Source organism: Ambystoma mexicanum, chromosome 3p (assembly GCF_040938575.1).
Source record: "Ambystoma mexicanum isolate Mex_15411 chromosome 3p, UKY_AmexF1_1, whole genome shotgun sequence".
Lineage (NCBI taxonomy): Eukaryota > Metazoa > Chordata > Amphibia > Caudata > Ambystomatidae > Ambystoma > Ambystoma mexicanum.
In genome coordinates this window covers 950046548-950063806 of record NC_090925.1, presented here as the reverse complement: position 1 = coordinate 950063806, position 17259 = coordinate 950046548, and the positions used below count along the sequence as shown (strand labels likewise).

Genomic DNA, 17259 nt, shown 5'->3' with positions numbered 1-17259 from the left:
GTTTGGAATGTGAACAAATTAGGTGGAAGCACTCTGTCCAATTGAAGTATTTTTATTAATATTTTTACTTGTATTCATGTGAAGAACAGGAACAGCAATTTGTATCAGAAATTACTTACAATAGCCCTTTTACAGATGACTGAGATATTACCAGGAAGGGTACCTCTACAATAGCACAAAGGGGAGAGACAGTTTGAGGGATGAACCAAGTGGGGTGTAGACCGTGGATGAAGCAAAACCAATAGACTGGCAAAGATTGCCTTAATCTAGTGCTGGAAACTAAAGAGTAGTACTGTACAAATGTCAAGATTATATTATTACACAGATCTGGAGGGAGTGGTGGGTCAGGTATGGAAGATGGGGGAGTTGCTGTGAGTCCTCCCTCTTTGGCAATTAGGTGATGTTTAAGCCAAGCTTTGAAGAGATTCACAGTGGGGTCAGCTTTTATTTTGGTGGACAGCAGGTCCAGGTGGAGATGGGCGAGAAGAAGACAAGTGAGAGAAGGCTCAGGGGCATAAGCCATTGAGGTTGAGTTCAGAGGAGGAGCAGAAGAAACAAGATGGTGAGTAGAGAGAGATACAGACGGCCAAGTACTGAGGAGTAAGACTTTTGATAGCTCTGTAGACTAGACGTAACTTTAAAAGGAATTAATTGTGCATGGAGATCTGACTGTCAAGTGGTGGTAGGAACCCCTCTCAGCCTGTGGTGGGAGGACACCAGGGTCAATGCCAGAGCTAGTCATTCCCCAGAGGTGGTGTGTGGGAGTTGAGAAGACCACAGTTCCTTCCCTTTGTCCCTGGTTACATGACACAAGTGCCACTGTATCAACCTTTGCCTGCACAGTACCATGCTGGCCAGTGTCTTTCTGTTAGACTCACCACCGTGCAGACAGGCCGAGGCATTGGCTCAGGACCAGACGAGAGCTGTTCAATGAGTCCAGATACTTCAGTCACTGCTGGCGTAAACCCCAGTGGGGAAATAACCAGACCAGACTCCCTCTCACTGAGGGAACTCTTTTTGGCAATGGACCTTCCTGCTGTTTTAGGATAACAGCCAAGACGGTAAATTACCCAATAGAGCAGGGATACCCACACCGCTTTCACCAAGCTGTAAAGAAAGGACAGATGTTTAGAACTGAGTGGATAAGAAAGCACTATAACAAAGATCTACTGCTAGGTTCACTACCTGTAATACAGGTGATGGTAGACTGGTCGTACCTACGGGAACAAAGATGTTTATATTAGCTAGGGTCAGAGAGAGGAGTCTGCAGAGAAACAATAATAGAAATACCAACGCTTACCCACTGTAACCTAAAGGAGTACTTAAGTATGGAGACAACGGCAGGAGAAAATAACAAAAGGGAAGATTAGTACAGGGAACTCCCCGGACGGAACGAGGGCCGCTGCTAGGTACGGGATGGTGCAGTATCTACAGCAGAGCGTTCAAATTATTGCACTGTTGAACGTGTTCAGTATACAGATGTACTCAGATAATATCCGGTTACGTTGAGGATTAACAGTTTTATTATAAGGTTCGTAGGAGTGATGGGTACAGAGGATAATAGTGTGAAGGAACAACCCCAGATGGAAAAATACAGTTCCAGTTCCAGTCTTACCGGTTACCAGATACGGAGGGGCTGCAGTTGGCCTCAACAGATCAATGTCCACGATAAAGGCAGCGGGTGGTTTCCACGATGGCAGCGTTCGTGCCTTGGGTCGTGAAAAGGCAGTGTGCTGCGGGTACGGTGACAGATATGCGCAGCTCGAAGGCGGAATCCGTGCTGGGCATGAGAATCTCAGAGCGGGAGTAAGCAATAAGGAGCACCTGAAAGGAAGCAATGCGCTGGGTCTAAGACAGTCCGGGTCGGAAGCCAGAAGGTCAAACCAAGTAACAAGGGGGAGACAAAAGATGGTCGAATAGAGATATCCAAAGTCAGTTTCACAAAGAGTTTGGCAGTAGGTATTTAGGAAAAGTAACGCTAATCAGAAGCGCGAACTCTGGCGTTACGGACTCCTTTATGGACACTTGAACGTGATTCGAGGAGGCGTCTCGAGCTACCAGCTGGCGGCGTGGCGGTCAGCTGATCAATCACGTGACCTTCTGACAACCCCTGTTTCCCTAGCAACCTCCAGCGTTGCCAGAAAGGAGCTGTTCTCCGCAATCTTCTCTCCTGGAAATGGGGGTAACGCGAGTGGCGCAGTGCGGATCGTACCGCAGGTGTGACACTTTCTCTTTGTCTTGCCAGGTTGGTCACCTCAATAGCAGCATTGAACTAGTCAGTGAGTACCTGGAGAAAAACCACAAGGAACAGTCAAGAGCCAGAACGAATCACATAGCAGCATGGACAAACTTGGCCGCTATACGACCTGCTCCTGGAGAAACAACATAGTGTGCATGAGCGCAGAGCACTTCTACAAAATTCACCCACCAAGAAAGAACCCATGCTGGCAGAACACAAGCGAAGCCAGGGAGCTGAACTCCTGATGAGACTTATGCTAACAGAGACAATATGCTTACCTGTAGGGAGGCTGCGGTACCCTTTGGGAACACTACACACAATTAATACTACAAGTGTCAGTTCAAATTCACCTTTGGTACAAGACTGTACTACACAGTAAAGTGGTAGCGGTGGCTGAGCAGCCCAACTTATCTCAAGAGTAAAGTGAGCAGTACCAATAGTTACACAAAGGACAGCAATTACTATGGTTCAAACAAACACTGACTCATGGTTTCTGAGTAAAAGAATATACATTTATTTACACATCAGTTCTAAAACATTTCACTATTGTCAAGCAGTTGAAAAATCACAATCTTAATACACCACACCACACCCAATAGATTCTGGACATGTTAAGCTCAAAATGAAGTGTGAGCAAAATGGCACTCCAGTAATTTAAAAGGGAGGGAAAGACAAAGTTAGACAAATGTTGAGCAGCACCAACAAGTAAGTAAGCAGGGCAATCTAGAAAAAGTAACTACAGTGAGGAAATCAAATCAACAGGCTTGGGCCAACGTCAATGGACCAAAGTCTTTGCAAAAGATCACACAGTTCAGAGTAGTTTGCGGTTAAGTCTTTGCCAAGGGTTCAGAACGAAGTTGGTCGGACGAAAAGTTACTTTAAAGAATAGAGAAGGACAAGCCCTTGGATTGGCAAAAGATTTCAAACACTTTTACCGCAGTCGGACGAAACGAACGACTGGATTTGAACAGTACCTTAAATGGAAAAAAGGCTGTAGCTGAGGCAGACGTTCCTGGCAGGTCCTGCAGGCTCACGGTTCCTGAAGTGACTGTCGGGCTGACATGAAGTAGGAAGACTGGAGGGTCCGGCACTGCCCAGGGATGAAACCAGCATCAGAGCAAAGCAACAAATAAAAGGTGCACTCCTTAAAACCCAAGCAGGGTCCGATCCTCCTGGCTATCCGGTTCACTGCAGCTGTGCACAGCAAATTCGACGAGAGGAGGGAGGCCTGGCTTACAGTTTGGCGAAGTGGTTTTTCCCACCAGCTCAAGGGGAGAAGATTCCTTGCAGAACTTCCCTGTCGTCGAAGTTTGGAGATTCGGACCCGCAGCAGAGCTTCACCGGGAGGTTCAGTTGTGGTAGAGGTCCTCTTCTGTCAGCTTCTCTTCGGTTCTCTCGATCCAGTGGCGACTCTGCCTTCTCAGTTCCAGAGACTTGCTTTTTATGCAGTTTTCCCCCATTCACACAGCCTGGCTGTCAATCACACAGCGGGGTGGCTGTCCCGGCGGGACAGTCACCACAGCCAATCACACAGAGTGCGACATGGGTCTCCAAGGAGACCCTGTGCAGGGTGTGTCAAACCCCTCCCTCACATCCTGTCCCCCTCAGACATTCAGGCGCCTAAGGAGGGCTTCTGTGCAGAAGCCCGCCAAAGGACGACAAACAAAGGAACCAAACCTAGTTTGGCGCGCAGAGTAAAATACGAGAAAGACTTTTACAGAAAGAAATGGCGAATAAACCCAGCCGGAACCAAGTAAAAGTAAATATGGTCCAGCGGGTTTAAGTTCGAGGCTACTAAGATAGCCTAAAACAATACGAAGGCTATTTAAAATAACCGTGGTAGGAAAAATAGGATAGATACCACTGCCACCAGCCAAATCTTAATGAAAAGGGACCAGAATAATGTTCCATGAGAAACAGACAAAAAGGGATAACTATTAACCCCTTCCAGAACTCTATGTAAGATAGTTTGTACTGTGTCTGTGGATTTAAAAAGACTAATAAAGTCAATGGCAACGTTACCTGTGTCACTGCACTGAAGGTGCTGTGTAACACACAGTAAAAGGATGATCCCTATGGAGTAGGTGAGGCTCCACAGTCTATGAACACAAAAATGTTAAACACACACAGCAAAACCCATGTAAGAGTGGGAAAAAAGGCTCACACTCTTACAAGGCGAAAAAAAATCAATCCTAGAAATCCAGAAAAGCTGCTGAGGGACTCAGTAGGTAAAGGAAATTAGCCATTCTGGACAATCACCCTCACCAATCCGGCATGAGTGAGCGACCGGAGGACCCTCACATTAACGGTAACATTCAGTGTTGCAGGCTGTCAATGCTGAAGACCAGTGGTCTTGCAAGTGGAAAGGAGTGGGGCGTATGACCTCTTTTGAATCTTTGCCTGTTTGTAACACCTCCCCAGTGGATAGAACAGTCAGTTGTTTGCCCAAGGAACCAGCTCAGGGAGAGTGCCAATAAAAAGGGAATGGAGAAGTTAAAAGGGAAGAAAAGAAGCAGGAAGGTGTGGATAATTAGGATGAGGTCAAAGGATGAGCAGGAGGACCAACAGACTGGCTGGAGGAAGGAGTGTGGAGGAGATTTATTGAAGGGCTGTGAAGGTGAGGTATTGGTTGGTGGGAAAGAGTGATACTGACATTTGAGTGTGTGAACACGGTGTGAGTGGTAATAGTAATGGGAGAGTAAAGAGTGACTCACATGGATGTGAGGAAAGTGACGGAGGGAGAAGGTGTGGATGCAGTGAATAGTGTGGAGAGGGAAGTGGCAGTGTGGGGAGGGGATCAGTACTAACAGTGTTGAGAGAGGAAAGAGTAGGAGTGTTGTAGATAGGGGACGTAGTAGTGGCATGGAGGGAGAACAGAAGAGGCAGTAGAAGTGTGTACAGAAATCAGTCGGCAACAAAGGTGGAGGATAACAGTAGAGAGGGGAACATCAGCGCCACAGAGGACGAAGTGTCAGGGACAGAGAGAGGGGAGATGGTGGGTGGAGTAGAAGGGAAGAGAGTAGGAGTAGAAAAGGGAGAGTTACAGTAAGACCTAGGCAGAGGAGTAGTTGGGCATGTAAGGATAAAATTGTTGGGGGCCTGAGTGTCTGAAATGCATCAAAATCCAACCTATGTAATTTCTGGGACTTTGGGGCAGAGATCACTTAGATTGTTCCATGATGGACTCTTAGATACATAAAGCGTTTGCCTTTAGGCCATCACATTCGTGTCTAGATACACTTGTGTGTAAAGGTGCGTTATAAATGTCTTATCATATCGTATAGAAAGACAGTAGGGGTTACCGATCTCTGGTGACCATCTTTGGGTTTAGGAACACCTGGATTATGGAGGGAACGCCTATCTAGATTATATAGAGGGACCCCCCTGAATACTATAAAAGAAATTGAACTATTTATGAGAGTTGGTGTGTTGTTGAGGCACCGGAGGCATCTGGCGTCAGAAGTAGGGTCTTTTAGACAGGCCGTCGTTCACAGCCAAGAGAGATGCTGAGGATAATTAATCTGATTAAGACGACCCAAATCCCTACCATAGCCACTGCAAAGGCCAATGGATTTGATTTATATGTAGACGTGGAGGTAGTGGTTCCACTCCAAAGCAAGGCCTTTGTCAAGACAGACTTGAGGGAGGATGTACCTGGTTGAAAATATGGGCATATTGCTCCTAAGTCAGGACCCGTCCACAAACATTCCTTAGATATTAGTACCAGAGTCATTGATGTGTATTTCTGAAGGGAAGTAAACATGACTCTGTTCAATATGGGGAATTTTGCCTACATCTTAAAACCTGGCCAGCTCGTAGCTCAGTTGGCAGCTAAAAGGTCTTAGTTGGCAAAATTGAAGAGCTGGAAGACCTAGAGGAGACCAAGGGGGCTGGTGCCAGGCTTGGAGAGATGACGGAGGCCCAACAAGATGGCTCATGTTCCTCAGAAACGTCCACACCTGCATCTATTGAATATAGTGAAGCCCAGGGAAGGGTTTTTCTTTTGGAGCTGGCCTGCAAAAATGTAGTAACCAAAGCCAAGAGCCAACCTCTGAAGACCCCCTGTTTCATTGACATGAAGGGGTCTTGTATAGAGTTCATGTATACCAAAGGTTGGAGGATACCAATTAGCACCAACTCCTGGTACTGAAGAAATTCCAGAAAGCAGTAATAGAATTGGTTCACTCCAACCTGATGGCTGACACTTGAAACACTGAAGAGCCTCCTGAGTCGCTTCTTTTGGCCCGGAGTGTATGCTCAGGTCAAACATTTTTATGCCTCATGCCCTACAGACCAAAAGACCACGTCCAATGACATGCCGAGAATGCCTCTCCAGCCACTCCACATCATCGAAGTCCTGTTCTAGCAAATAGATGTGAATTACGTGGGACACTCGAACCGTCAATGACCGGCATCAAGTACATCCTTGTGGTCCTTAACAATGCCACTTGATACCCAGAAACCTTTGCCTTGAGAAGTAATAGGTACATTATTCACCAGAGTTGGCTTCCCAACAAAATCTTCAATGACCAAGTAAGCAACTTCATGTCAAGAATGACGGGGAAATGAAAGATCTCGTGAAAATTAAGATCATGAGAACAGCAGTTTATTACCTTCAGACCAATGGGCTTGTGGAGCACTTTAATCAAACCATTAAGCGCATCATCAGGGCATAGATCATAAAAGAGCAGGAAGAATTGAGATGACCTGATTCCTGGGGCACTATTTGCAGAGTGAAAGATCTATCGGGTTTCCCCCTTCAAGGTTGTGTATGGTCAAAATCTGAAATAAGTGCTGGATATCCTGAGCGAGGAATGGGAAGGACCAGAGAGACGGCACACCAGCAACCATGTGATGATCCAGAATATAAGGGAATATACAGAGATACAGAAGCTGGTTAAAGAACATCTACAGGAGGCTCAGACCCGCCAGGCAAGGGCCTACAACAAAGCGCCAGACTATGTAACTTTCAAGTGGGAGACAAAGTCAGGGCCCTGCTTCCCACCACGCACAACAAATTACTAGCCAGATGACATGGGCAAGGTGAACAAGGTGCAGCAAGCCAATAGAAGGAGTCCATCTCAGTTATATCCTATCAATAAACTAAAGGCGTGGCAAGAGAACAGTAATCCAAAACTTCTTTTATATATGAAAATAACACCAGGGAGATACGGCTACAAACTCAGTTTCACAGGGTATCCATACCATCTGGTCTCGTTACCTATTGGCATAAGGAATTAGTTTAATTGCTAGGGAGATACCCCAATGTGCTCCACCTCAAGCCGGGACCAGTAAACGGGATAGTGCATAAACTCCTGACAACCCACAGAAGAGTAATCCGGTTAAAACCCTATCAGCTATGGGAAGCGCAAAAGAATCATCAGCGAAGAATTGAAGAAGATAGTGGACTTGGTTTCATCGAAATAACTAACAGTGAATGGTCCTCCCCCATTGTGCTGGTGCCCAAATCCCATAACAGTTGGAGATTTTGTATAGTTGCCAAACTTACCACCTACTCTGTTGCGTGAATAGATGAGTTGGTGGAGACCCTAGCCTCAGCCAAGTACATTCCTCCTTGACCTATTTATGAAAAGGCAAAGTGGAAGATGGCCTTCTTCACCCCGGAAGTCCCCTTTTAATTCACTTTCTTGCTATTCTGACTACATTGGGTTGCTGCAACCTTTCAATGCATAATGGATCAACTTTGGACTTCCTGTCGAAGATTTTCAGTGGCCTATCTGGATGATATAGTCACCTTACCGCCACCTCTATCAGCGCAGGAAGGTCAGACTGATGGTGAAGCCCATGAAATGCCATATGGCAAAGTCATCAGTCAATAAAAAAGATTCTCTGGGTGGGAAACAGACAGGTGCTCATCCAAATGACCTTTGACAACCTAAAGAGCAGACTATGCGAAAGTTCAGTCCTAATCATACCCATCTTCACAGCAGCGTTCCTAGAGCTGCCACTTCAATAGGACTGGGAGCAATACTCTCCCAAAAACTACAAAGGAGAAGAAAAAACAATCTTATTTATTAGCCGAAAGCTATTTTGTAGAGAACTGCCATGGGGTAGAAATGGATTGCCAGGCATTCAAGTTGGTCATACTGTCAAACTTTTCCTCCCTCCCTTCCTCCTCACCTGTTTCTTCTGCAGAGTCTTTTTCCAGATCCTTCTTCTTTCTCCTGGCGATCCTCTGTTTGGTACACCCTTTCCTTTCCTTTTTGTGAAGTAAATAGGGTCTCTCTCCTTGGGATGCCACTCTGTCGGTAGGAATGTCCCCAACAGAGTGAACTCCCCTGGAGTAAGCCCCAAAAGTACAGGGAAAAGCCTCCAGGCACAAAACCTCTGTGAGTACAACTTGGATAGTCTATGATTGTAGGTTGAGTCATTTTAATGGCAAGTAGAGGCAGGACTGGCTGGAATATTCCTTAGACAGTAGAATCCAAATGAAACGGCTTCACAATCACAAATCACACTGACCCCAGAGTGAACGCAGCACCAGCAGAAGGTAAGGTAGCTAGCCGGAGCAGCCCGACCTTAGAGCATTACCTACCTAATATTTCAAATGCATGTTGTGAAGTAGTGGTTTAGTGTGGGTGCATGCGTTAGGGCAGCCTTGAGGAAGGCGCAAAATTGGTGAGACACGTAGATTTCAGTAACAGTAATTGGGTTTATTCTGATCACCACAACAACAAAGAAATTGTATAATTATGTCTTTGTCATAAACCATACAGAAAGTCTCTTCCATCAGCTCAAGCAATGAGGTCCATCCACCCCCGCTTCAGTCTCTGATTAATAACTTGAGTCTTTGTCTTTGGGCTTTTGGGTTCCTGAACCCTTATTGATTGAGTCTGAGGAGGAGTCTTCCATGTCCCGTATGCTCTGGGCTTGGACAAGTCAGAACTTCTCCTCTACAAGGACAAACTAATGGGTGAATCTTTTCAGTGTGGACTGGCTCTCCTAGGCTCTTGGGTTACGGCCTGAGATGCTCTTGGTCATTTGAACACCTACCTGCTCTGCTGTCCTCGGCTCCAAGACAACTGCTATCTGCCCCATTTTAGCATCGATTTCTGGCCTGAGGAGAGATTGCCCTGTCTTGTATTTCCTCTTGACGTCCTCTAGTTTCTGCCCTGTACCGACCTGGTCTGCTAGAGCCTCCCTGCCCCATGTCCCCAGAAGGGTTATCTGCTCTCCCACCATCTCCTGAGGTATATAATTGGTATCTCACCCTCTAGTTGTTTCGTCTCTGCCACTGATATTAAGGGATTCAATCTCCTTTCCCCTCCTGAATAGTTGCTCAGCGCCTGATGGTATCTCTCCTCCAATCTTCTAATAAATCCCTCTCTTCTTCTTATAGTCCGCCTCCTCTCCTCCTCATTGTAACTTCCTACTATTACAACCTCTCTTCCTTCCTTTGATGATCAACCTCCTCCACTCTCCAATATCACTACATATCTCTCTCCTCCAACCTCCTTCAGACTCTCCCTCTAATATTAGCTCCCTTCTCCTGCTCTCCTCTCAATACACCTCTCCCTTGCCACTTTCCACCAAACTCATTTCTCCAATTCCTACTTGAACAACACATTCTGCAGGACCAAACTGGCTGCAGTTTATATCAGCGTCTCTCTTCCCCTTGGGGGTGGGGGGTGTTTAATGTTGTTGAGAACATCTGTGCACTGAGGGCTGTGCTGTTCTGGAATTGGGTTATGGGTTGTTGGCCATGTGGCTCGGAAGGGGGCTAGCCTGAGCTGCCACAATCATGGATTGAAACGTTTGCTGCAGGGAACTTTCACGTTTACAACCTCTGGGATGCTAGCAGAATAAGGTGTGTTTCTGTGCTTGCATGTTCAACGCAAATCAGCTCCTGTTGGTTTGAGAGCAACTCTGTAACAGCGGGTCTTCTGCAGGCTGTGCATATTTGAGACACAATGTGAAATGATTTCTCAAGCATCAGTAGCAGAGAAAATGTGTATTTCCTTGCTTGTCCAGGACTTTGAAATGTTGTAATGTTATTCCATTAAAGCAACAGACATCCTTTCCTGCAATAGATGTTTAGGTCTGGAAAGTGGGCTTGAAGGGCTATCGAAGTGTGTTCAGATCAGAAAGCCATCTTGAGTAATCAGATTGGCTACCAGAAAGTAATGTGACTGACATTTCACTTTAAAGTCATTTTTGCCACATCCTGTATTCCCAGATGATGCTGTGCGCCATCTTGGGATTATGCCGAAAGAAAAAGGCTCCATTGGCCTCCAACACCCAAGAGTGCCTGTAAGTCTGGAAGCCATCTTGAGATCTCTGGATTGCAGAGGATCATGTGACCACTGCCTCCCTTGTTTTTGTGGCGTCCAGCCCAAGCTTCTTCAACAAAAGGCCTTCCATTTCTGCTCACCCACCTGGGCTGTACCCTTCCTTCAGTCTTCTCGCCTTGCCTATTTTTCTACCCTCCATCGTGCATCCTCCTTCATTTCCCCTTCCCCTTCCCTTTACGCCCATGGCCTCCAGACACAACTCGGTCTAGCTACTACCTTACTTTCCCACGTCTCCTTCTCTACCCATTTCCCTCCTCTCCCCCTGCACCCACATATCCAACCTTAGCTGTCCCCTCCCCTACTGCACAACACCTGATTCTCTACCCCCACTTCACCATCACTATTTTACTTGGCCTCAAAAATGCATAATCCCATTGCAACAAGTCTTCCTTCATCATCAACCACGCCAACTCTTCTAATCCTTAACTTCTTCCTATCACAGAAACCTGGCTCTCCCACACTAAATCTTCTATCTTATCTCACTCTCCATGATCTGTTGGCAGGGGTGGTGAAGTGGGTATCCTTTACAAGAAGACTTTCCTCACTGCCCCATCCCATAGCTTCTTTTCCTCTTCTGAATATTCCCTTATTTAATTACTACCTCCTTGCCCTCTCACTGTACCGGCTCTCCATCTACCTCCTGGTCCTCTCAATACCTTCTTTCCTGACCTTCCCCTTCCCCTTGAGTCACTTCACACTGGAGTCCCCATTTTCATGCTGAGAGAATTCACCCATCTCAAGTCCTCCGCCGCCACATGCCTTGGACTTCCCTCTCTCCTATCTGACCACTCCTATTCACTCCAGCCTAGGCACTCAGGTGAGAAATCTCTTGACCTTGTATTTCTTTCTCCTCAGACTTCTGTATTGACCCCTCACCCTCCGGTCACTCCATTGCTCACTTTAACAGCTTGGTCTACCCACCCTCTACTCCTCCTCCCCATCATCAATGAAAAGGAAAGTCAAGCAGGTCTGTCTTGACCCTTACCTTGATGATGTGAGGAGAACACCTCATATGTCTCTGTTCCCTATTAATGCCTCTTCCATTGACCCTTTGATCAACACTGTCATGCACCCACATTCACATCCTCTCGTCCCGGTCCTCAGCCCTGGATCACCTCTGATATCTAGACCTTCAAACAAACATGCACTGTGATCTACAATGCTGGCACAGATCACTGAATGACCCCCACTCTACTGTTAGCCTGCAAAAATGTGCTTGCTCCCCTCACCTCAGCACTCGACTCTGACAAATCCTCCTACTTCAAAAACCCAATCGCCTGCCTTCACAATTACCACTGCAAACTTTCCTCTAGCCTACAAGCTTTGCTCGCATTTCTCGATTCAATATCTATTGCCTCCTCCGTGTCTGCTAACGATTTTGATGACTACCTTTCCTTTAAAATATGTGTGACACTTTCATAACCCTCCTTTTTCTCCCTTCTCCACCCTTCTTTCTACTACCTCTCCCCCTTACCACTTCTATTGGCCGCTACTTCTCCCCTACCAGATTAGCACCCATACTTTGAGGTGCCATGACATCTTGCAGTCCTATTGACCCGTTTGCTCCTCTAAAGATCAACAGCCTTATCTCTCAAAACTCTTTAAAGTCTCTCCTCTGTACCCTTACCTACTTGATTCAAATTGGCTACTGTCCTTCCTCTATTAAAGATACCCCTCTGCTCACCCAAACATCAGAGTGTGTTATCTCCCATTTCTCTCATTCAATATTCAAAGAAGCTTGAGTGGATGGTCTTTAGCCGGATCACATTGAGGATAATAGCCTTGGAGTGCCACTTCAATCTGGCTTTAATGGCAAACTCTCCACTAGGACTGCACTCATGCATTTCTCCAACTTTCTTTCTGATGCTCAACACCCTAAACTCTTTCTATACGCATTCCTTTGGATGTGTTCAACCCCTTTGAACACTGCAGATCACTCCTCACTCACCAGCACCTTTGTTGTTAATAAATCTATTCATGGTAGAATTGCCTCCTACCTGTAAGGCCACTCCTTTTAAGACCTCTTGAAATTCGCAAACCTCTGACACCGCCCTTTTCCCTGCTGCTATTCCCCAAGGATCATTCCTTGGACCTCTACTCTTCACACTCCAACCTCTGCCCTAGGAAAATTGTTCTTGTACTTTGGCTTTTACTATCACCTTTTTGATTACTGCAGCCAATATTCCTCCTTTTCCTTCTTCACCCCAGTCATCTTAGAACAGTTTCCCACATTGTGCTACAATCCTTTACTGGATGGCTTGCCACTGCCTAATACTTAACTTTTGAGATACCCGACATCTTTCTCTCAACTTCCCACCTTATTCCTACCCTCCCATCTCCTGTCTTCTTCATGCCTGACCATTTTGCTAACTCGCTCAAGGCTCAAAACCTTGGTGTCCTCTTAAATAGCGATTTCCAACTGCAATAATTGATCACCTCTGCTGTTCTTATTAACCTCAATATTTTGAAAATGCATCAATGTCTTACCTCTGTATGAAAACTCTAATCTCTAGCCTCATGCTCATCAAAATCCACTACTGTTCGTGCCTGCTCCCTGGCCTTCCTATCTACTGGCTCCTCACTACTCCTGCCTCCTTCTAGTGTACATAGCTATCAATGGTCTTGCTCCTCAGGATCTTTCTGACTATCTGTCTACTCAATATCTCGTTCTCTCTGTTGCACCACCGCACTCAACCTCACTGTCCCATGCCCCTGTGCCTCCTCCTATTTCGAATCTTTCTCCCTACTTGCCTGCTCCCTTGGAACCTGCTGCCCCTCACAATCGAACCCAGCATGACTGTGGAACTCTAATGCTTGGCTTAAACCTCACTTACTTGCCAAAGAGGGAGCAACCTCTGCCCTTTCCCCTTCCTAAATACCTGAAATTACCACTCCCTATAGTGCTGCGTAATAATGTAATTTTGTATTCCTCTTTAGTTTGAAGCTCCTGACCCCCACCCCCAAATTACACAGACTCTTGTTTGTTTGTTTCCATGAGTATGGTGAGAAAAGTGAAAATAGAAAGATTCTATGAATAGGGTTCCTATATACCTGTCACTGCTCATTCTACAATGTACGAGCTCCACTTAAGGGGAAGGAATCTTTTATTTTCAATGCATTCTAAGGCTATACATAGGTTTTTCAAGCTAAATTTACAATGGGAGTTTTCGACCTACAACATCATTATACAGTGATTAGTGTGCTATTTTCAGTATTTGTTTCTTGTCTGCTTTGCAGGAAATGCCAAAATCGGATGATGAACAAAGTTGTGCATTCTGCGAAAACTTTTATAAATTTGGCCAAGCTAATGAACTCCATTGAAAGAAATTAAAGACTACCAGCGAAAAACAGCAAATGATATGCACCATATTGCGGAAAGTAAAATAATTCTAAACTAACTGCTTGAAACTAAAGATCTCTCCAAATAAAGTCAAGTGTCAAAGAGCTGTGTCAAGTATTATTGTATTTCATTATTTTTGTTAACAGGAAAACAGTCTACAGTGCAAAAATCGCAAGCAACTTTTCACCTCTTCCTCAGAAAGATCTACCAATTTCACCCCACTGGTTGCATCAAAGTGTCAATTCTCACATTAACTGTTGTAGACCAGCTCCATGTACCCAGCTGCTAAATGCACCTCACCCCACCTCCCTACAATCTCAGACCAAGGGGACACTTTAAGAGGAAAGACTTAGATTTGGAGGATAGAGGAGTAAAACACGCACACCTGTAATTATACAAAATTAACACACTCAAACAGTCCCACAGCTCACCAAACCCATGATGAACACCTAACTTGGACCAAACAAATGTGTGCTTCACACCCAGACTCTCCCTACCCTGATACTGGCAACAGCTACCAACACCAGCTGCATCTCCCACATACCCCTCACACTATGTGTGTCTTCTTGATTTTATCCACAGAAATGTATTTTCATCATTGAGCTGTGTGAATGCCTGCTCCATGCCAATGGTACACACACCCTCAGTGTGGCTGTTTGCCACATAGTAGCCACATAGTAGATTGCACTCCCACTGATAGCCACTGTAATTCGATAGCTTGTTGTTTTTCCCCCAGCACGTCTCTTATCTCAGATCAGGGAACAGCTAAATCTTGCACCCCTGTCAGCCAATACTCTTCTTTGAAAGTCCTAAAAACACCCCACCAAGCTTATTTTCCAGGGACCGATTTGAAGCATCAAGCTCACTCACTGCTTTCCCTGCCATCAGCATCCTGGAATTAACGGCTTTCAGCATGCTCTCAACCGACACCACATTATTTTGTTTTCTCCCTTCTTGTGGTCTGGGTCCGAGGATAAAGTCGTCCAGCTTGATCTATTGTGTGCTATCCCTGCGGAGGGGCAGGGGGACATCACGAACTCCAACCTTTCTTGTTTCCCTTTCCTTTGCTGGATTTTTTTATTTTTAATTTATTTATTTTCGGTTGCAATAACACATCGTATCATTCATATACTTTGATAACTAAATCACAAATGTATGCAAACAATTTTTACTTTTCAAAATCCTCTCCTTCCCTTGCACCACCCCTCCTCCTCAAGGCAGCGAGTAACATGGCAGGCATCCACATAAAATATGGCAATTATTCTATACATCAGTGTGATATTTCAGTGGGGAATGAAAGCATACATGTCTCCGAAATTCATTTCATGGGGCATTATTACTTTGACAAAGTCTCGGCTGTGGTATAATTCTTCCGTGGGAACAGTTACAGTGTCACGTCTCCCAGTCCACGCATTGTTAAACAATCCACAATTACACAGATCAGCCCGTACCTACCTGGCACGACAGTCACCTCTCATCATAGCGCAAAGAAACGGCATTCCGCTCGACAACGAAGAGCGCTGACTGGCACTCCGGGAGTTTTTCGACCCTCAGTGCTGTGGCAACTTCCATGGAAACTTCCGCATTTCCGCCGAGGAACACGGAGATTCACGTGTCACGTGAGGTGAATGACTACCAATCACATTCATCATCTGTTAGCACGTGATTTTCCTCACGCTTCCGTGATGCGCATCATGTGACTGTTGTTAGCAGTTAAAAGCATCAGAAGCCACAAAGTCAGTGCTTCTCAGCTGTCTCTTAAGGACTGTTTGGCGTTTTGAATCTCATTGGATATTTAGGCACTACGACCACGGACTGCTTCACAGAATTTGTCTTCGTCCTTCTCCTTGCATCTGTTACCATTGCCCTGGATCTGTTTCTACTGGTATTGACCCCGGACACTCATAACGGACTGCCATTTACCTGGAACTTTTTGGCCTTGTAACCACTGGTTTTTTATCTCGTTTTTGGATTCTGGACTCTTGTGCAGATTCATCTTGACCCAGGTGTTGAACTGTCATCCAAGCCTCACTGGATACCGACCCATTGACTCTGCTGTTGATCCCCTGATACATCCCTTCCTTTGCGGCCTTGTTTACATTACACTTAGCGCTCAGGGGGTCCTTCCGGCGTTCCTGGTTCCAGATTGACGGCTCACTTCACCTGTGGCCTCAAAGATTGCACAGGTTTTGATTGGCCATTCTGCCTGTGTGGTACTTGGGGACGGAGGTATTCATTAATCTGCACGGCCATCAAGATCAGAACAGACTGAGGAGCCTACTGGTCGTCCTGATTATGAATCCCTCCACCGGGGACCCTGTGACCGCCTTAATGCAGGCAGTTGCGGACCTTAGGACCGACATGGCCGCAGCTACCACGGCAATCCACCACCGTCTCGATGCCTTACAAAGCTCACACCACCTCTTACCCGCTGATGCCGAGTTCGGAGACACCACTCCTCCAGCCCAGCCTCCTCCCGCTCCACCCATGATTCCTTTGGTACTCCCAACCTCATTTCCTCTTGCTGCCCCAGAAAGATTTCAGGGTGATCCCAGAAAGTACTGCACATTCTTGAATCAGTGTAAACTGCACTTTTTATGTCGACCCCAGGCTTTCCCTGATTCCGTCACCAAGGCTGCTTTTCTTCTTTCCCATTTATCAGGTGTGGCAGCTATCTGGGCAAATCCATTATTGGAAAATGACCATCCGGCCTTATATGACTTCGATCTTCTAGTAACAGAAATGGCTAAGGTATTTGATACTAGGCATAAGGCACAATCTCGAGACCTGGAACTATTAGATCTCACACAAGGCAGGCAAACGATTATCGAATATATAACTCGCTTCAACCAACTTGCTGCAGAGACCTCATGGCTGGAAGAGAAAAAGGCCATTGTGTTTTACAGAGGTCTATCTAATGCTATGAAAGATGCCCTCTCAGTAGTTCCGGCCCTTCCCTCTGTTTTTTTTTTATCTAGTGGACCTCACGCTGCAGTTAGATGCTCGCCGGTCTGAGCGTAAGGCAGAATCCGTTTTTTCCAGTCAGTCATCCCCAGCTTTGGCGACCACTAATCCTGAACCCATGCAAATCGGTGGGATTCAGAGTCCCATCGCTCAGGCTGAAGGGGAACGCAGAAGAACAGATAATGCCTGTTATTACTGTGGTATCAATGGGCATTATGTGAAAGAATGCCCCCGTCGCCCAAAGAACAAGAATTTGGGTTTTTAGAAGGCTCGCCCTTGAGATCGGGGGTCCGGGCTAGCACTTCTATGACCCCCACAGAACCCGTCTTCGGTCCCATCAGACCTATTGTGGTCCAGGCCTCATTGAGACCTACTAGGGAGCTTACACACCCTGTACACATAGT

The 17259-nt window shown here is 46.0% G+C and overlaps 1 protein-coding gene across 1 annotated transcript in view; it reads left to right on the top strand.

Annotated features, from left to right (window-relative positions):
• The window catches only part of LOC138579653 (uncharacterized), a 738942-nt gene extending 724947 nt beyond the window's left edge, over positions 1-13995 (top strand). The window contains exon 4 of the mRNA XM_069649901.1: positions 13789-13995. Coding sequence (XP_069506002.1) covers positions 13789-13872 — 84 coding nt within the window. The 3' untranslated portion in view covers positions 13873-13995. The remainder of the gene's footprint in view (positions 1-13788) is intronic.
• Positions 13996-17259: the final 3264 nt, after the last annotated feature.